This window comes from Uloborus diversus, chromosome 2 (assembly GCF_026930045.1).
Source record: "Uloborus diversus isolate 005 chromosome 2, Udiv.v.3.1, whole genome shotgun sequence".
Taxonomy (NCBI): Eukaryota; Metazoa; Arthropoda; class Arachnida; order Araneae; family Uloboridae; genus Uloborus; species Uloborus diversus.
In genome coordinates, this window is record NC_072732.1 from 139480203 (window position 1) to 139502388 (window position 22186).

The following is a 22186-nucleotide window of genomic DNA, read 5'->3' on the forward strand; positions in this document are numbered from 1 at the left end:
CAATTATTTCAACTTATTTTATTTATTCTGGGCTTTGTTGAAAAATTATTTAATCATCCACTTGAGTCCGTCTGCCATTTTCTTGTATGCGTAAAACAAGTGTATGTATGGACATAGAAATTTTTGAAGGTTGAACCACATGTTGGTCTTGTTTCCGTAATCTAAATTCTAAAACTCAAAGAAAGGTTAAACACGAGTAATGTAAACAATGTATTTGCCAATCATGGTATTTACAGATGTCAATCATTCTAACTGAAATTCATGTTGATGACACTCTGTAAGTATGTAAGATTATAATTGGAGTTACCCTTTTTAAAACTAAGTAGAGTTTGTTCTAATAGACGCTGAACCTTAGTATGCACGTTATATGGTCTGTGGGGGGGGGGGGAATGTGCAATAAGAAAACACTACATGAAATACACCGCCAGCTCAGTCATTTCCAGCCGAGGACTGCAGTTTCGTGCTTATTAGAACTCATCAACTCGGCATAGGAAGTGACTGAGCTGGAGATGGAAAACCTCTTAAGGAAGCCAAGAGTGCCAAACAAACTGGTAGCTAATATAGAATTAGCAGACCAGACGAGTGACCGAAAGATGAGTGCTAATAAGCACGAAACTGCAGTCCTCGGCTGGAAATGACTGAGCTGGCGGTGTATTTCATGTATTTCTGCTTTAGCCCTGGCTATTGGGCGGTAATTTACTGAATAAGAAAACACTAGTTTAGATTTTTTATCTCTAGCTGGGAAATAGACGCTGGCAGAAAAACAACAATCTAAGAACAAAAAACTTATACCACAGAATTTTTTGTTCAATATATTTTTCATATGCTTCAATCAGATGTTCAAAGCGTGTTATAGCACATTAAAAGTCCGTCTTCAGTAGCGTGAAAGATTTCTTTATCAATTGCAGCATTTTACCGATAGGAATTACCATAGGTAAGGCAGGAGAAGAGGCACCAACTAGCGATAAAATACTTTTTTTATTACATATGTATATTTTCCTAGGTTTATATAACAGTTTCAATAACATGCGTCTGTTAGAGTGAGTTCTACGCAGTTCTAAACAGAATAACTTTCATTACAAAATCTCTGTGTAAATCAGCATCTATTACCAGCATATCCACATCTATTTGTAATCGAAAATGAACAAAGTTTGTGTGCATTTATGAAAGAGCAAACCACAAATTGCTCTATCAGTATCATTTCCAGTAATCTGCTTATCCTTCTGTGAAAGGAGAGAAAGTAATGCTTTATCAGAACCATTATTACGACCTGTTGATAAGGATCTAGCCCACATATTACATTGATGATATTACATAAGAACACATATTACATAAGAACATCATATATTATAATTTGGGAGGTTCCCCTTTCTTACCGAATCCAATGCATGTAAGTTTCATCTGTCCTTCTCTATCTTTATTCCCTTCCATTAAAAGTTAGAAAAATTCTAACTCCATCTCTGGATCCTCTGATACAAGACAACGACAATCAAAATGTTTTTTACCCAGCATTGGCAGAAGCTGGTTCATTGATTTATCTTTAAGTGAAGATTTTGCCTAGCTGTTTTTTGCCTTTACATTGCATGTTCTAGGTATCCGATCACTGTGGACGTGCTTGAGACCAGGTGTTTGCTGGTATGGAGGAAACTATTCTACTGGTAAACCAATCAATGCGCAATCCCTTTTTGGGATTGCCCATTGGTAAATTGGGCATTGGTGATTGCGTCTACTAGTAGAGTCGCTTCTAAAACGCTTCCTGGTTTTTAGTCCATTTAACCATTTTTAAGACAGCAAAGTTCGTCGAACGTCAGTGTGCATAATAATTGATCATCACTGTTTAGTTAATACACTTTTAAGACTGAGGTAAGCATAATACATAAATGTTTAAATACGGGAAGAATACTACAAATGAACAGCTCACAGAAAAAAAGGGAGGGGACTCAAATTGTAATATTTACGAAGGCTTAAACCTAAATAAATTTTTCTTCGGCCAATTTTAATCAAGAAAAAATAATTGACTGTGTAAAGGATAAAGTGATGTGTGACTTTAAAACAAGTTGTATGATGTGGACATAGTGAAAGAGTGAGACCAAAACATTTGACAGTAGATAGCAGCAGCTGCAAAATTAATTTCTAAAAGTTTCTTTCTTGGCAGTGAAACGTTATGAAACTGAGCTGAAACCGCCCCCTCAATACTGGGTTCATTCATTAATCCAAATCTACTCCCTTCTAATTTCGGCGGCTGTTTTAACTTGGAAGTTACCCAAACGCGTTGACAGATTGAATCCACCATACCAAGCTTCTCTTTGGATTTACATTTCGTCTTGACCCTCTTCGAGAGTGAGCAACCCTTTTTCGCGTGCCCAAAGCTCTCGGCTGTTACGGGAGACGGAAATAGGCGTGCATAGGACCGAACTAGGACAATCTTCTGGGAACAAAAGGGTCCCTCTGCTGAATACTGAGCATTGTAATGGGGATAACTTCTTTCGTATGTTGTTTTATGAGTAACGCGATAGGGTAAAACCTTGATTCGTAAGAAGTTTCAAGTGTTTGCGTAGAATTATTTTAAGCAGCGATTGGGAGATATCGAATGTTGATGGTTGAAAATGTCTATCAACTTGAAATTGTTAGGGCGTTGGCAGGGAAGCAAGTATATGAGTAAGCTGTGAAAATTCTACAACAGTAGAACCTCGTTAATTCAGCTCCCGTTTATCCGAATTTTCGGTTAATTCAGATCAAACTGGTACGGTTCTGAAAAAGTTTTATATTCAAATAAATAATTACTATTTTAAATCTGCACTATTGGTGTATGATAGCTACTCTGCTAATGCGCCGAACATTTGCTTTTTATTTTGGCTAAATGTACCACTCTTGCATAACTCACGCAATAAATTATAGCAATATAAAAAACATTTTGACGTACTTTTGAGCGGCAGTCCGACACCGCTGCAGCTGAACTATAAAAAATGATAAAGTGGGTTGTGCGAAACAATCGTATGTAATTTTGTAACTAAGTAGTGTTTCTTTTTTGAGCAATCATATTGTTTATTGTTCTCATTTGACTGGTTTTGGCGTCCTATGATTTTATTCCCCCCTCCCCTCCCCCACCTTCCTCTGCAGCACCGCCGTCGACCGGCCCCATGCTGCTCCTCTAGCGAAAATAGTCTCCAGGTTGCGTCCATATCCTACACACACACGCATGCCTACACACATGAATGCCTACACACACACACACGCATGCCTACACACATGAATGCCTACACACACACACACGCATGTCTACACACCTGCACACATGAATGCCTACACACACACCTTCACACCCATACGCCTACGCGCATACACACACATACCACCATCACACACACACACACACAGTCATGCCTACACACAGACACAAACACTCGCGTACACACATACCCAGACACACACGCCTACATACACACACACACTCGTGATTGCGAAAAACAATTTTAATTCAAGATGTCAAAATTCTTTTTTTTTTTTTTTGCTGTAATAAAAGGCTTTTGTTTAAGGATTTGTGTTGTTCATTTTTCATACCACCAGGGATTTTCGTTTATCCAGATGGCCTTTGGTTTCAGTCAGTCCGGATGAACAGTTTCTACTGTACTTGATACTTTTGGAAAATCTAAGTTTATAAAACTTAAAATTTGTGAATGCTGGATGTTCACAGAATAGAACTTAATCATTACTATTTCAGAGGACTTAGTCAATGTATGAAATATTTGATGTAAATGGTTCTTGGTATCTCCTGAAAAAATCAACATTTGACCTTTGTTACTTTTTCTTGTTCACATCATCTCCTCAATACTGTTTCTAATTAGGTTAGATTTTTAGCTTAAAAACAGCATCTAATGAAGGTTGAAGTGAAGTAAAAAATAAAAGTTTAAGTGTAAAAATTCCGCAAATAAAATAGGAGACGAAATTCCGAAAATTTTGAATGTAAAGTTGCTAAATTATATGACGGGAATTTAAAAAACAATTATTCTGATTTTTTTTATTTATTTTTTTATATTTATTTATTTATTTATTTTTTACTTTTTATTTATTTATTTATTTATTTTTTACTTTTTATTTATTTATTTATTTATTGGACATTTAAAAATGAAACGAAGTCTTGAAAGAAGTTTAAATTAATGGATTAAAAATAATTTAAAACATTTTTCCATTAAAGTGAATTTCAAATTAAAAAAATGATAAGCATTGAAGACTACTTTGTGTGCTGAACGTTGCAACTTTTTCGTTCTATACATTTTCTGTAGTGAAATCTGTTGACTTTCCTCGGTCGGTCCCTTTTAATAAAAAGAAAGAGAGAGATGAAAATTATTTAGTTTTGAATACCAAGACTGGTGTTCTTGTTATAAATGAGATTTCATTTGACAATAACCGCAGGACAAATTGTTATTTTATTTATTTTTTTTTTTAACTTGTATGTGTTGATGAATCGAAATTTTGCATTTTTTTTTAAATCATCATATGTTCTTGGGTGGTTTTAATTGCACTGTAAATGTAACATATTTTCTTGCGACAAAGTTAATTGGTTAACTTTTCAAAATCATTGAAGTTCTTGGCAGAATTCAAAATTCGTCAAAATATAGGACTGAATTTTACCATAAAAATAAAGGTGTGTGCGATTATTTTGATAGTATATATTCAACAAAATTAAAAAGAGTATTCATACCCAACGAGATTGAAAAGGGTCACGTGACTATTCAGTACCAATCTTGAAGTGGATGCCGACATCAAGAAATAGAGACGTCAGGTTTTGGTTGGAGTGCGATTCTGAGATCTATAAGCAATCGTCTTTAATGCTCCAAAATAATTGAAATTAAATGTCAAGTGAAGATGATGCAAAACTAGAGACAACGCATTTTCTTTACTTAAATAAAGCTCAAAGTCTCTCGGTCTGGACATCGGAAGATCTCTCTGTCTGGATGTCTGGATCTCTCTCTCTCTCTCTCCCTGTTTGGATCTCTGTGACGCGCCTAGCGCTTAGACCGTTCAGCCGATTTTCATGAAATTTGGCACAAAATTAGTTTATAGCATGGGGGAGGGGGGAGGTGCACCTCGAAACGATTTTTCAAAAAGTCGATTCTGTTCTTTTTCTATTCCAACTTTAAGAATATTTTACCGAGCAAATTATCATAACATGGACGAGCAAATTATCATAACGAGGACGAGCAAACTACCATAACATGGGCGAGCAAATGAGCATAGCAAATTGGCGAGAAATGCATCATTCATTATTTGTAAATATACAGGCGACCAAATGCTCTTTTAATTTTCTATTGCGAGCAAAGCCGTGCGGGTACCACTAGTTCTTTATAAACATGAAATAAATCTGACAGAGACACGATTTTCAAAATAATAGATTGCAAGTTAAATTTTAACATAGCTGTGATTAATTATTTCTGTCTGCATCTCATTTAATTATAATGTTTCTCCGCTATCTACGTTCTCCAAACAGCGTAAGTGGTTCTTCTACCCAGAATCGAAATGCTATTTGTTTTCAACAATGTCGTTGCTTTAGTGACCTGTTTTTCTGCTCAAGGTTTCGGAAAGAAGGTCGAAACGTGGAAAGGCGATATTTTTAAGTTTTCAGATTGTCTTTTTATCTTGAAGATTTTAAGATTTCTTTTTGCTTTTGTTTCTCTGTTTTGAAGAAAGTGTTTTTCGCTTGAAGCCATTTTCTAAACCACTGATATTCGAGTTTGAAATCTGTAAGTTGTCTTTTCTAAGCACAGCAATTTGTTCAAAAATATTTCCTCGTGCCCTAGTTTTGTTTTGCAATCGATACCGTATAGTAGTTTTAAAAAATGTACCTTCTGTCACAAAGTTAAAGCTTTTTAAAATCACCTGGTAATTTTTAATGTAATTATGAAAGCGATTTTAAAGGAGTGAAGATTTATGAGGGGGGGGGGCTTCGTTTTTGACAGATTAAATGATTTGCAATCGATAATTACGTACTTGCAAAGAAAAAAAAAATCCCTTTCCTTTAACAACATTAATTCATGTGAAGCAGTTCCACGCGAGAGAATGGGGTTGTTTCCTTCCGTCAAAAGTACTACTTTTAGTCGCTGAAGTTAATAGAATGAGCAAAAAAAAAAAAAAAAACACGGACCCAGAAAATACTTTTATTTTCCTAACAGTTATTTTTAGATTAATTTTTTTAAACTTTCGATTTTTCAAAGAAGGCGTGGTCCTTATGACGTCACAGATGATGTGCTTTGGCGCATTCCATCGGCGTGCTGAATGTTTACGCTTGCTGTCTACCGCATTTCCAGGTTATGATAATTCAGAAGCGAAATAAATATTGCGCTCTACGTTTGCTATCAATCATATCGTTGCCAACACATGTGAGGAAAGAAGCGAATTCAATATTGCGCTCTGCGCTAATGGCATCAGTGAATGGTCGCTCATCATTTGTGATGTCATGCGCAGAAGCGTAAAAAATAAGATTGAGTCTGCGCACCGATTTAAATATTTTTTTAAGAACAGTAAACTTTGTCAAATTATTTTAAAAATGGTCAACAACTTTGTTTTCAAGCCTGCTCTTTCAGAAAAAAATGCTTTTAAAATTTCGAAAACGACCCCTTTGAAACATTAACATGTGCAGACCGGTCCTCTCTCGTAAGAGAGTTCGTTTTGATTTGTAGACGTCAATATTTTTACAGATAGGGCAGTAGTTTATTAACAGCGTGATATTTAAATTTAACAATAAAATCTGTAGTAGGTACTGCAAAGCCCTCGATTGTAAAATAATACAGAATAGAATAACTATCATAGTAAAACGAGATCCTCCCCCCCCCCTGAAGTTCAATATTTTCTTTGTGTCCAAATGATAATTAATAAGAAATAATAATTAATAAATAACTGAAAAACTTGCCTTACATGAAGCGAAAAGAATTATCGGTTATTAATTATTCAGAAACTAGAAAATCGCCCATCAAGGTATGACAGGTGAAAATTGCTACCACATTTCAACGAAGCCATTGCCTGTTTGGTGATATTTTGATAGTTGAAATTTTAACCCTAGCTCTAGTGGATTAACAAACACTAAACTCCAGTAAATAGCGTTCATTTTTGACTACTTTCATTTCTTCATTCTCCTAAAATGAGTCTTACCAGTAAAACAGTTAAATTACCGGATCCAGTTCAGCCTTGTCACAATAAAGAGTGTTTCCCTGCATTTTAAACATTACCAAAACATATTATCAAATTATCATGCCGTGGCGCGAGTTTCATTGTTGATGACGTCAGGAGCGTTACTCGATCATTGACTATTTATATCTATGAGGATTTCAAAATAAAATAAATAATTTTAAAACATATCCAAAAAATTGCTATACGTTTGAAAGTATTGTACCGGATAAAAAAAATAAAAAAAAAAAAAAAAGAACACACTTTACGATTCGAAATCGCATAAACTAAGTGCACCATGAACTTTTATGTATAGATTTGACTTTCGGTCAATTCTGTGTGCCAGTTATGTGGGATATGATCTGTCCAATGAGACATCTGTTTTGTCCGCGCAAAATTTAAATTTTTTACCTCTTTGAGTAATTTCTTAAATTACCGCAAGTTTGCGTATTTAAACTCCAGAACTGCGACTTAGTGCGATTTAATGTTTTACTTAGCGTAAATAGTTGAAAACGAAGTGTGTTTAGTGTGTTTTAATAAGAGAACTCTAATTATTATTTAATTTAAATTATGGCAACTATTTCATTCAAGGCAGATTATTTATGTTTTCCAAACAATCGCCTGCTTTAAAAAAAAAATAGTTTCTATTTTTTTTTGTGGCAAATTGCAGTTTTAGAGCTTTAATACACCATCTTGCAGCAATATAAGAAATTAGCCAAAGAGGTAAAATATTCCATTCTTATCTCTTTCTAAGTATAATGAGAAACCCCATAAACTCAAAGAAAAATTACTGTCATTCACTAAGATTAGAAGCAGATTTCTGTATTTTTTTTTTTTTTTACCTCTTTCAGTAACCATAAGCCAGATTACAGCGCCTCATATAGTTTATTTGAATCGTCAATGAAAAAGACTAGGTCAAACCTTCAATTTTAATGAAAATTGCTAAGCAGAGCAGATTTTTTTCTTTTATACAACAAGGTTCTATTCTTCACAACCATGGCACTAGGAAATATGAGTCGCAGAGAAAAGAAAGTGCTAGATAAAATTAAATTACTCTGGCACCATTCACGTTTTGAATTATACAGAAGCCGAAAGAGAACTAAGCATAAATAAATGGATAGCACTCCGGGTTTAGTTTCTTTCCATATTTCCGCCACCCACGTCTGCTGTTTAAACACTCTTCTCTTTTGACTTCGGTCCATTAATTATTCCTTTTCTCTTTTTCTTTTCCGGATGATGTCCATTTCTGCGAATGGCGACGAAGTGCAATGTCAAACGCCTTTTTTTTTTTTTTTTTTGCTCTTTTGCTGACATCAGCTTTTGATTGAGACTCATTTAAAAACCAAATTAGCAAACGGAAACATCAAGCAAATATATTAATTTAGAAAATTAGAATAAACTTCATCTTGTGCGGAAAAAAATCTCTTTCGAATGACGTAGAATGTTAAGGGATGCATGAATTCTTTCACTACCGTATCAGGCAATTAACCTCAAATTTTAGCTTAAAACATTAAATACAAAAAACTAATTTGAAGTTTAAAATAAAATGCTTCGAAGTGCATACCCCCGTTTTCCGGAGTGATTTTGTGCCAAAGTTCAAGGCTGTAGGTGGTGGGGGGTCTCCTGTACATGGAACAGTCACAGATACAATTTCTCTGATACAACTTTATTTTAATAATAGAGACGTGATCAAACTTGATGAACAAATTAAGTTTTAGAAAAGGAATGCTTTATTTAGACTTTGAAGTAATGTCCTGAACAATGGCAATGTAAAGACTTTTAACTTTTTCTTAAAGACATAAGTTTCTTAATAGTTTAAAGAGAAAATGTGGGGAATGTAAACTGCTCTCTCTCTCTCTCTCTCAATTGTTCATCTATTAGTTCTGAGGCATCCAATAGTAAAAATTTGAAGGTAATTTTGGAGGGATGTTACTTTTTGAAAAGAAGATTTTGAAGTTTCCATGACTTTGTTGGCAGGCTGTTAGTTAAAACTTAATATCGTTGAGTTCGGTAAATTTGGCGCATGATAATAATTTTCGTAATTTGAGTTCGAAATATACTTGTTCTAATTATAGCAAGCTTGAAAGGAAGTAAAGCTAAAGAATGATTTCCCTCTGACGCCATTTGCAAAAGGAACAGCTGGCAAGGACTATAAAAATCGAAAGTGAAAAATTGGATTCGTTACAAAAGCCCTTTCTCTTCTGTGAAACTTGTCCTATTCTTAATTTTCACACTAATTCAAAATAAGAAGCTGAGGTCGTTGCTTCTACTTAGTCACAAGGTTTCCTTTTTTATACGCGTTTCCTTTCTTTTGTTTTCACTTTCACTCGTGCCGGTCATTACCGCTCACTTGACGATAGTTCAGTTTCATCTTTAATTGGGAAGTCATTCATGGAGTACTTCGGCTGCATGAAATAGAAAGGGAAGAGAGTTGTCAAAATGGAAATACAGTCAGCTGTTCTTGCGGAAATTTCTCAACGGCTGTTGATTTAAGTGTAAGTGAACCGTCATAAAAGTGATGAGGCTTTGATGACGATCGTCATCAAATTAGTATGGTCCAAAGCAAACAATAATGTGTGGAGCTGTTATAGAAGTCTTTATTTTGCTATGATTTTTCTTCCTCGAAAAGTTCAAACGTAGTAAAGATTTTGGCGCACATGCTAGAAGCAGGATCACAGCGGGATAACCCTTCAAAACCTTTGGTTTCAAGCAACGATTACTACCCTATTATATTAATATATGAAATTTCCGAAATATAGTAAATGTCGACATTAGCCAGTAAATATCAACAATCACATGGCAAAGACATCGGCGGAAGACCGAATATTTCCAATGAATCATCGATGAAAGTCGACATTCTCCAATTTCGGTCTTCGCACGGTAACATACATTTAATTACTAACCAAATACCCTCTTGCTATAGTAAGAAATTCTGACTGCGCCAGGATTAATTGCTAAAGATCTTAGGGATACTTGGGAACATTTCTAAAAACTTGTTAATTTTGTGTGTGTGTGTGTGTGGTTTTTTTTTAAAGATATGATACTATTCTGCACATGATTTGAAAGAAACTAGACAGATTAACTTTACACATTCAATAAAAGCTTGATATTATAGAAAAGATAAAAATAATCGTAATATTTAGAAAGATTTTTTTTCGTGATTATACACAGGGCCTTACCGGCCCAGGGCACAGGCAGACTAGGCTTGTCTGGGGCCACATCTTCCTAAGGGGCCCCACATCACTTTAAGCTTTTTGAATAGCATTACTACTATACGAAAAATACATGTATTTTTTAAATAATAATAAAAAATAATGACTTGTTTATAGGGGAAAAAAATCCTTAAAAGGAGAACTTTTATTCATTCTGACTGTAGCGAATTAATCGTATGACCATTATAAGGAACCCCGAAGGGGATTCATAAATGCACATTATAAACGATTTATATAATTCTGGGATACACAAAGGGGCCCCAAACCTGTAAATCATTCACTGTATTCTGCTACAGAGTCTTCAGGGGGCCTCCAAATTATTGTGGGCCTAGGGCCTCACTTTTAGTTAGTCGGGCCTTGATTATACAAGTAGTTGGTATTTTGAAAAATATTTCAAGCATTAAAAAATATTTAGAGGTTTAAAATAGGGAACTGGAGGGCAAAAATCTTTGTTATTTCAAATTTATTAAAAGTTGGAAAAAGTTTTTTCAAAGGAAAACTTCCTCTGACACTCAGTCTACACCATCTGTCCCAAATAAATAATGTTTAGCGCAGCATTTACTATTTTGTTGTTAATATCTTAATATTGATTCTTAAGTGATAGCGTTTTTCAATAAAAATAACTCAGTGATCCAAGTTTGTTGTTTTCGAGATGAATCGTTTAAAAGGGAGAAAGAATTATGCGGAATTAACAACCAAACGTTTTCCCCTCGGGATTAAACCTTAGCGCTTGTGAACTATCCTCATAACAGAGCCCAAGAATCGATTGAATTAAATTTAAAACATAAAATATCAAAACGGATTAGCTATGTTTCAAAAATGTGTTTATGTTGAAATTTTTCGTTGGCATGAATGTTACTAAGTTTTTAACAAACATTGTAATGAATCCACCATTTTAATCAAGTATATTGTTGAATTAAAAGTAAGACGTGTTCTTTTTAAATGTTTAATTTGTTTTAATTGTTTGACTCATATTTCTGTTTTTATTTTAAATCTTGTCTTGCTGCTGCAATTGGATTTTTCTGTAATGTGTGTTTACTCTTTAAATAAATAAATTACTAAGCTAAGCATAAGCTTACAAGATATTGTACTTCAGGCCAGGGATCTCGAACCTACGATCCGCGGGAAGCTTATAAGTTGGGGGGGGGGAGGGGAGGACTTTTTTCATTCCAACATATATTTCCTTTTAAGCATTTTAAAAGAAAACTAAGTCCATAATATCTCAGAAACCACCACTGAGTGCTTAACTAAAATAACCAATATTAATAAAATCTTTGTGTGTGTATGGGGGGGGGGGGCGCTGGCACTAGCTGTTTACCAAGTGCACTGCAATATTGTTCGATTAATTGACCCGCTTTGCCTCCAAAAATTTTATGTGGCCCTTGATTAAAAACGTTTGCTTAAGCCAACAGTAATTTTTGGGTATGTACATGAGTTATCATTCCCAAAAAACCACCCCTGATTTTAGCCTGAATCATTTTATTAAAGTTTCTTATCTCTAAAAATGCTCAAAGTGCCTAACCCTCACATCAAGTGGCAGTTAGTTTTCATACGCCTCCCCCCCCCTCTGTTGAATTTTAATACAGTCGCCGCCGCTTATATGAATCGCGTTTGTTCTAAACTGTTTTGATTCCATTAAGCAGCTGATTCAATAAAGCTGGATTCAGTTCTGTTTCTGACAATTTGATTCATTAAAGCAGTTGATTCAATCAACCACTGATTCAATTAACCGGCGTTCGCTGTATTAGTCGCAATGTTTCCAGAATGATGTGAGACACAGTGAATTCTTCAAACACTTTGAATTGTTGAAAATATTGACTGCACAGTGGTTGTGTTTTTCATTTATCCAACGACAGCATATTCACGTCCACTTTCTTTTTCAGAACAAGCGGGTCCCCGTGGCGCCCCCAGCACCACTCGGCCCGTGCGGCCCCCCATGTGGCTGAGCAAAGCTGAGCTGACTCAGGAGATCCAGCGGCTGAGCAACCTGTGCGAGATCCGGACTAAAGAACTCAACCACCTGAAAATGGAGACGAAACACGTGTCCATGGGATTCGACGCTTTCTCTGCGCTCTTCAAGTACATGGTTGAGGATGTAAGTACTTGAGATTGGATTTCATTTCTCGCCATGAGTGTTTGAATTTTGTGCGAGAAGAATTATTTTGGAAAAAAATAATTTTTAAAATGATAATAATAAAGGAATATGTGAAGCAGGTGCCCTCGGCTCCTGATGGGGTAGGTGACATAAGGGCAGTTCACACTACGGCCGTCCGTCCCATCCATCCCGTTTTTTGACGTGACAAACTGCCGACGAAAACAGAGCAGCATTCACATACGATTGCCGTGCATCAATCACGTGGCTGAGTTCACCCCCCTGAGAGAAGAGCGTGCTGCTTAGATGAAATGAAAAACACAACCACTATGCAGTCAATGCTGTCCTACTTTTGACGGCCGTCAGATATAGACCGGTACAGATCGGTTTTGATCAGAAGAACCATTTCTTCTGATCAAATCCGGTCCCGTCCAAGATGGCTTGCTGTCATGGCAACCAGCAAAGAAAACCTGTTTCGGGTGGAAAAAAAATCGGTACAGACGTGTCGGATGGCCGATATGTGAACAGGCCCATAGGGCGGTCGCCTAGGGCGGCATATTTCGAAGTTGAAATAGTTTTTTTTTTTTAAGTATGAATATCAGTTTCAGCGCCATAAGATTCACTACTTCTATGCTAAAAAATATTAATAATAATAAAAATTTAGAGTGTGGATCAGTGCTTCGACATGCAAAGCATAGTTCGGAATTTAACTAGAAATTCAATTTAATTTTAGCGGCGGCAAATTGCGTGATTTAGAAGTCTGTTGAAAATATTACTTTCTGTTACAATGACATAAGATGCACTACTTTAATGTTAAAAAAGATAACTTAAAGTGTGTACCAGTGCTGTGGAAGTGCAAAACCCAATTTGGAATTAACTACAAACTCACCTTAGTTTTTTTTAATTTCATTAATATATTATTTTATATTATTATTTTTCAATGGGGGTGGGGGTCGGCACTTGTCACTATCGCCTAGGGCGGCAGAACTACTAGAGCTGGCCCTGATGGGAAGACATATAGCTTCCCACATTCAGTAATGGTTAACCTTTTGGTTGGATTATTGCAAAACTAGGATATTGGTAAAAGGAGAGATGATTACTTTAAGAATGTAATCTTCCTCAGGACATTTTTATTTAATCTTTACATCATATCTGGGGCATTACTGAAAGCATGAGAGGGATAGGTGTTTCAATAGCTTTCTAATAAAAGCTCAAGGGAAGCTACATACTTAAAATATATATATCAGCCTCTATATATATATATATATATATATATATATATATATATATATATATATATATATATATATATATATATATATATATATATGTATATACAAATCAGCCTCTGTAGGAACTATATGTGATAATTTGAGCTTATTTTTAAATTTTAAGCTTGAAACAGCTGCAAGAAATTTCAAAGCAAAATTTAATCTTTTGTTGTGAAATAGAATAAGCAATTAAGAAATCGTTATCGCAAAAACAAACCAACACGTTAAAAACTGCAATCGCAAAAAAAAAAAATAAATCACTGAATATTTCATTGTTACTTTTAAAAAATGTTATTTCCATTCTGAAGAATCCTCAATTTTTCTAGTACAAACGAAAATGGTTGATTTGAAATGAATAAGTTCCAAAAAAGAGTAAAAGCTTTTTGTTCCAAATTCAAAGAATACATACAACATTCATGAAGTTATTTAACAAATAGCTAGCTGTGTAAAATATCTTTTCTTCATTCATTTTTTTTCTCTTTTTTCCTTTTTTATAAGATAGATGTAATGGAGGGATAAAATCAAGACTATATATTTATCGAGTGGAAAAGTTTTATAATTCTTATAATTTAATGGGGGTAAATCCTGTAGGCGCATACCTTTAACCAGGGGCATGCACAAGGGGGAGGGGAGAAGGAGCACCTGTTGGCCCGGGCTCGAGATTTTTAAAATTAGGGGTGAAATATATGTAGGGACATAGGTGTGAACAATATGGAGGGAGGCCTGTAAAAATTATTTGTGACAGGCCCCAAAATTTATGTGCACGCCCCTGCTTTTAACATGACAGCATTCAAAGTTATTAGTATTTTAATTCATGAATATGTTACTATCTAAGTATTTGGATCTGCATTTTATACAAGTCATTCTGAAGTTATGAATTAATGTTACAGCTCAGTGCTTTGTCAGTGCCGAATTTGACCGCCGAACTAGACAGCACATTAAAGAAACTGGAACTTACAAAACAAGATCTGGGTATGAATATTTAAGTTTTATTTTTATTTGTATGAAATATATTCGTAAATATCAATTAATAATTAACTTTTTCAAAGCTGAAAGGAAAGGAGAAAAGGATACTTTATGATGGATTTTGAATTTATTATTTTTAATTGCATTTATTTATTCTTAAATAAATATATTTTATCAGTAAAAAAATCTTTATGTTTATAGCCCCCCCCCCCCTTTCCCTAACTAAAGATGGATCTGTAGTAAACTACAGGATGTTTATTACATCTTGTAGGGATGAAGAAAATTAATTTAAAAAAATAGAGAGAGGAGAGAGGGTAACGGGCACCAGTAACAGACATGCTTAAGACATTGCTTCAGGTTAACTCATTTTCTGAGCCTTTAATGTATTTAGACTTTTAAAACTATTTTACGCTCATGCAACTACATCTCATCTAACATTTGGCTGCTTCTGGATCCTCTGAGTTAATTTCATTTTTATTTGCTCTAACTCCCTGTTAAGTTCTGTCCCACTCACGGAAGAGGGCACCCCCCCCCCCCCGCCCGACGAAAAGAAACAAACTTCTGTCTCCTTGGAATAACGGGGAGACTGAATAGGATCGTCTGCCTCTTCGGACGTTTATGTAAACGCTTCAACTCATTCTTTAATTCTATCAATTAATAAACCCCATCCATTAAACCAATTCATGTGTCCGATTATTAATGTATCCCATTCATTACCAGGGGTCTGGCCAGAGCAAATTTGGGTCCGTTAACGGACCCTTCACAAAAATCCGATCAACCAAAACGGACCTTTCACAAAAATCCAATCAACCAAAACGGACCTTTCACAAAATCCCGATCAACCAAAACCGACCCTTCACAAAATTCTGATAAACAAAAACGGATCTTTCACAAATTGTTTATTGAAAGAGCAAATCTCAAATTAAAATAATACAGCATATTTCCTGTATAAAAACGATAATGGTTGGAACCTTTTTTAAAGTTAAATTAGAGGAATCAACTTATACAAAATCAGCTAATTTCGCAAAAGAAAAAAAAAAAAAAAAAAATCGGCACTCTTGTGATGCTCCTGCAAGCCATAAATAATTACTACGGCCAAATAAATATAATGCCTGTTGGTTTCTTTGAAAGAAATTAACAGCTGAAAGTCAGTTTGGTTTATAATTTTGCTTGTTTGTTTTATGCTGCGGTGTTGTTGTAAACTTCTTTGAAAAAGCGTCAACATTCTCTGAATAGGCGTAGTAAGCACTTTTCTCCCCACTCATGATTTAATAATCAATAATATACAGCGAAATGAACTTAGAACTGCAAAGGGTAGTAGGGGGGGGATGTGATCGCTTCACATAGGGTTACCAAATTCAAACTAATCGCCACTTAGCGTCAGCGTCTAGCGGTGCGATGTTTAACTGTTTATCGCCACTTAGCGCCTGGCGGTGCGATGTTAAACTGTTATTTTGGGAGAAAGTTATATGGGTTTGATTTTTCGATGCTAAAAAGGATAATTAACTTAAAATAAACTCTTTTATTTACCGTTTTTTTTTCTATAGATGCCTACATTTTGAAAAACGAAATCTTTTTACATTCGATATGAGAATCATATTTCATTCTTTTTTCTAGCTAACTTCGCTTTATTTGGATGCAAATAAATGAAAAGGGTTCTTTATTTTTGTAACAAAGCTTATTTCGGGTTTTTAAAGCGGAATTCCATTTTCTTTTATGAGTCAATAATTAAAATGCTGAATCGATCGTTTATTTTTTATTTTAATTATTTATTATTATTATTATTTTTGCTTCAACTGTGTGAAGATATTAATGATATGTTTATCATAGGGCTCTAAAATGCAATCCTAAAATAATTTTATCCAAAATACTTATTTTACAAGCCGTTTTTATACTTTTGATGCCTTCACTTTGAGGATTGCAATCTCTTTGCATCCGCTATGGGAATCTGATTTTTCGCATTTTCGATGTTTAGTACGCTTAGTTAAAAAATAAACAAATAAAATATTTTTTTTATTTTTGTAAAAATCACGGAATTTATAAGTTTTAAACGAAACTCTGTGCTCTTAAACAGTGTCTTGCGCTAAAAATTTAAATGCTGAACCCCTGACTGAATTTTTTTTTTCTTACAGTTGTTTTAATTACTATACAAATAACATTTCTAGTATAATTTAACATGATGTAGAATGGTAGATAAATATTGATACTTGAGGGGTGCCCATCTCCCAGTGAGCGATGCCTCTCCCCCCCCCCCCCCAAATACTAGAAAAGTACTAAAGAATGATATTCTCAACAGAAAAGAGGGAAAACACTCAACTTTAAGTGTCAATGATGCAGTTTCCACCATCTCAAGAGTCGAAACTTTCGTTTTTGCAAAAAAAAAAAAAATAATAATAATAATAATAATATATTTTTTTTTTTGCAAAATTATTTGATTTTTCACAAAAGTATTTGATTTTTCACAAAAATATTTGATTTTTCACAAAAAACGGACCCTGTGAAAAATCCTGGACAGACCCCTGATTACCCTTCCAGCGTTCCACCTACACTCTGCGGTAAGTCATCATTTTTTAACTATTTTTATAGGCAGTGCCAGCTCCTTAAGATTTATAATCCATGCTAACTATCATACACCCCCAGTAACTGACACCGACAATTCTGTTGATACAAAGCAATAGATAGGATACGAAAAGGATGAGTAATGGACAGAATTTCCCCTTTTCTCTTCAAGATGTGTAAAAGTTATTTTAGACCTAAAACCTTATTAATTTCAAATGAACATGAAACACCTATCTTTAAAAAAATTTCACAATGTTATTAGTTTTCTATGTATGCACCTTTCATGTTTCTGTTAAGATTTAGATGATTTTCAATTTTGCACAAGGCACTAGTGCAGTCACAATTTAACTTCTAGGGGGTCAGTGTTTGGTAACAATAGTCCTTTTGAGGACATTAACTGTCATTTTACAATTGGCAATAAGTGTTAAAACGGAAGGTTCTGGGGGAGGTAACCCTCAAGACACCCCACTCCCATGTGTGGCTCTGTTCTTTTATCGACTCCATTTTCAGTTTTCGGTGTTGATGAATTTAGCTAATTTTGTACTAATAGAAAGAAAATTAATGAGGTAAGGATCAAATTATTAAAAAAGAATTCATTAGTATGTACAAATCTTAAATAGTTTTTTTTTTTTTTAATTGAATTTTCTTTATCAGCGCAAGACTTTATGAACACTCTGTACAGTTACCCTTGTCATCTCACTTTTCATAATCTTTTAATTTAAGAATACTAGCTAAAAAAATATTAATGAATGAATTTTAAATTCCACAGCATACTATGAGAGAGAAGTGGAGGAAATTAAAGCTCATCACTGTCAAGAATTGAATGATTTATCCAACAAATTGTTTGAAGTTTACCAAACAGAAGTTGCTGAATGTAAGTACAGATCTTAGATACCCATATGGCATAAAGGTAAAATTAAGATAGTCCAATAAATTGCTCTTCCAACTCTAACATCATATTGAATATTTTGTCAAAAGTATTAGATTTGTTGAAAATGTCTCTTGAAAAATTTAAGTTTCTATTTCCTTGACATGGATAAATGCAGGGCCTGATTAATTCATGGTCCTGCAGGTCCATGGATCTGGGCACTACAGTTTCAATGGCCCCTAAATATGTTAAGTCTCTTATTTCTTCCCTTTTTGGTAACTGCTCCTTTGAGATTGTGTGGCATTTCTTGCAATGATAGGGGTGCCACCAGGGTGTCACATTGGGATAATTGTGCCCTACTTATCACTCAAAATGTTCGGAAAGTTTGAGCTTCTCCTCAGAATTTTCAGGGAGCCCAAAAACGACTGAACAACTGTGCTTAAAAATTCAATTTTCTGCTTATAAATGCAGTTTTAAAGAGATTGCAAACATCTTAACTGGTTCAATAAAATTGAAAAAAGTGGATTGTTATTTTAGGCTCTTACACCAAACCTTTTAAAAACATTGGAATTGGAGCTACCTCTTTTTTTCAGCAAGTTCTTCAATTATCAGTTTGTAACTAATTAATGGCACTAATATCAATTAATAACACAGTAGGGGTTGGTAAAAGTAGCGACTCATATTTTTTGTTGCCACTTTTTAAAAATTTAGTGGCCATGTCACAAAAAGCAACTGCTAACCTTGATCCTAACCAGCTATTTTTTTTCTTTATCAAAGAATTCTTTCATTAATCTTGTATTTCTTGTTTCCAGTGAATGCCAAACATCAAGAAGAAATTAATCAGCTTAATGATGATCATCAGAAACAGGCAAGTTATTTTACCAGAGGATTATTTGTTGAACTTATTAATGAATGCTAAAAACGTCTTTATTCATATTTTTAAATTATTCATGTAAAATATCTTCCTTTGCAGATTGAAAATTTGTCATTGAATTTCAATACTTCATCTGAAGAAATTAAGGCACAACATGAAAAACTCATATCTAAATTGGAACAAGAGTTGCTTACTCAAAGAGAAGGTAATATAATCAATTTATAAAAAACATTAGTTACCTTATTGATTTTACATTTTGAAAATAAAACTGAATGACATCATAAACTTCACCTTGGAAATTAAATATGCAGGGCCGTTGGAAAACAAAGTTTTGGTCAGTTTATGTGCAGGGTCCCCCTCCTCCCCATAAAAGTTGTCAAATGTATACTAATCCAATTCCATGCCGGGCCCTCAAGGGATGGGTACCTAGTTTCTGACTAGGATGACATGACCTCTTGTCAGCCCTGGGCCCATAAAACTCATGCTACCTCTGATTCTGAGCCGGGCCCCTAGTTTCAGACTTGGTAACATGTTTTCTTGTCAGCCCTGCAATTACAGCTATTTTGAGGTACGCAAGCATATTTGATCACTAATAGGGCCTAAGTCAGGAGGGGGGGGGGGGGGACAAAGCAAACGATTCTTTAAAAGCCTAGGGCTCCAAAGAGTTCAGATTAATTTAATAGTAAAATACATTTGATGAAATTGATTAAAATGGATTGAAAAAAAATTCAATTATTGCATGGATGTATTTATTTTAAACTCTTATAAACATTCTTGTAGTATATGCCATATACAGTGAAACCTGTGTAAGTTGACCACTTGCGGTGCCCTACTTTAGTGGTCAACTTACAAAGGTTGATTTATATGATAAGGGCTAATTCCGTGCCTGAAAAAAGCGGTCAACTTAGACAGGTGGTCAACTTACAAGGGTGGTCAACTTCACAGGTTTTACTATACGAACAGCCTGGTTACGACATCCAGATTATTACTGGGCTCAGTTTATTGCATGTAGCCCAGCTTAAGGATGGTAACTTACTATTTAACTTATTCAAGTAGTATAGCTGTAAAAGATTTTTCTTTCTAAAGCTGCAACCTAATCTTCCTATTTACTGTAAAGTTAAAATTAAAAACAAACGATCAAGATTTACAATGTCATGGAATATCATCAACTCGAAATGACATTTTTCTTTTTATGCAACTGCAGAAATGAGATCATTTCAAGAAAGGGAAATAAAAGATTTGGAAGAGAAACATACTCAAGGTACCAAAGTTCTGCAAGAGCATATTGAGCAACTTCAAAAGAAATGTGCTGAACTGAAACAACATTCCATGAGCTTGGAAGATGCAATGCGTAAAGATACAGACAGCAAATTACAGGTAAATTTCTATGTAAAAGACCAAAGGCATAATGTACAAAGTAAGCCCATATGTATTGTCAAAGGAGTTGCTGTTTCTTTCAAATGAAACAAGTTTTCTCTTAAGGTGTTTTGAATTTTTACTTTTGGAAAATTTTAATTTTTACACAAGTCTGAAATGTTTATGTAAGACCAAACTCTATGCATACCTTAATATTTTTTTTAAATAACATATTCATAAGCATTGTGATTTTGAAACTGTAATAACTCTTATGTGTTTATTATATGAAATTGACAGTGTGATAATGAAAGGGAAAATTATTCTTTTTGTGAAAAGCAAAACATGTTTTTGCATTAAAAAGATTTTAGTTTTTTGAAGTTTTATTATTTGGATAAAGTGGAGCAAAACCACACCTTAAAGCTTAAGTGATATTAAAGGAAATTTAGAAATATTTCTATGACAGAAATTAGTCAGCATAGTTTATTTCTTTGAGAGGCAATATTCTGAGCTTAGAAGCAAGGGTGCCTGTATGCAAAATTTAAGGGAGGGGGGCTCAAAAAATTGCCCCATGGTTTAGCAGAATATTTTCCCTATGGAAACCGATTTCAATACAGATTAGAGATATTAAAATTTGATATTTTTTATAACTTATTCATTGGCTGGAAAAGAAATTTTTATACATTTTAGCAAAGAAAACACTAAAAGCAAGGAAGTTCTCATTTCTAAGGGGGGCTTTCACTTGTGCCCCTATATGGGGCACCCTTGCTTAGAAGTGTTCATGCACATAGTTACTTTATTGATTTTTTTTTGTCAACCTTGGCAAAATAACGACTGTGCCATCACTAAGCTAAAATACAGCACTAAATACCAGGATCGTTATTTATGGGGTCCCCCAGCTTTCAGAAACTAATGTATTTTTACAAATGTTAGCACGTTCTTGTTGTTTCTCAACGGCATATGGCAGTGGCGTACTTAGCATGGGTGACACCTGGGGCGGCAATTTGTGGTGTCCCCCTCCTCCCCAAAAATTTTCAAAAAGGTTGTCTTAAAAATGCCTTTTAGCTTTATATTTTTTAAAATTTGCAATTTGACTTCGGGTTTCACCAACCAGACGGTGACAACCGGGGCAAACCCTCCTCCCCCCCCCCCCACAGCGATGCCACTGCATATGGCATATACATTAAATACATGCCTTCTGTAGCTCCATCCCCATTGCGATTTTTTTTTTTTTTTTTAATAACAAGCCTGCTAAATATACAGTGAATTTATACACACCATAAAAAGTATTTTAGATATGGAATTGGATCTTTACCACCTTAATATCAGACAGTACCTTGACGACCGAGCCTCGCTCGGCTTTAAAAGAATTATTTTTTGTCAGCTCGTGTTTTTCTAAGGTTCAATACTTTTCCAAATATACTTGAAAAGCTTCACATTAACGAAATATTAAGCACTCAACCTTCTTATAACACTAAAGTACCAAACAAAGAAGATTCTGAATGTAATTAAATCAACAGTTTGCTTTAAAGTATCTGTCACATTTGTTTCCACTATACAATTTTCTTGTCAGTAATTAAAATATTTTGACCTTGGAGCCAGTTTCGCTATGGTGAAATCGGTTTTTAACGGAATACTTCCTTTCATACTATGATGCGTTTCACTATTTCATTCCAATCGAGATTTTCTTTTTGAGTAAGTACTTTTAGTGTAGTTGGTCACTTTATGCCAGAAAATGCTACATACAGCATGATATCCATCAAAACTGATGATCCACAAACCATTCTAACAAATGATAACTGTCTTAACAAAACATAAACAGTCTCAAGA

At 34.5% G+C, this 22186-nt stretch overlaps 1 protein-coding gene across 3 annotated transcripts in view; it reads left to right on the top strand.

Annotated features, from left to right (window-relative positions):
* Positions 1 to 22186, top strand: part of LOC129216048 (microtubule-associated tumor suppressor candidate 2 homolog) — a 121570-nt gene that overhangs the window by 85188 nt on the left and 14196 nt on the right. For all 3 annotated transcript variants that reach the window (XM_054850192.1, XM_054850193.1, XM_054850194.1), the window contains 6 exons: positions 12257 to 12468; positions 14627 to 14708; positions 18031 to 18135; positions 18942 to 18997; positions 19103 to 19208; positions 20208 to 20380. In XM_054850192.1, coding sequence (XP_054706167.1) covers positions 12257 to 12468; positions 14627 to 14708; positions 18031 to 18135; positions 18942 to 18997; positions 19103 to 19208; positions 20208 to 20380 — 734 coding nt within the window. The remainder of the gene's footprint in view (positions 1 to 12256; positions 12469 to 14626; positions 14709 to 18030; positions 18136 to 18941; positions 18998 to 19102; positions 19209 to 20207; positions 20381 to 22186) is intronic.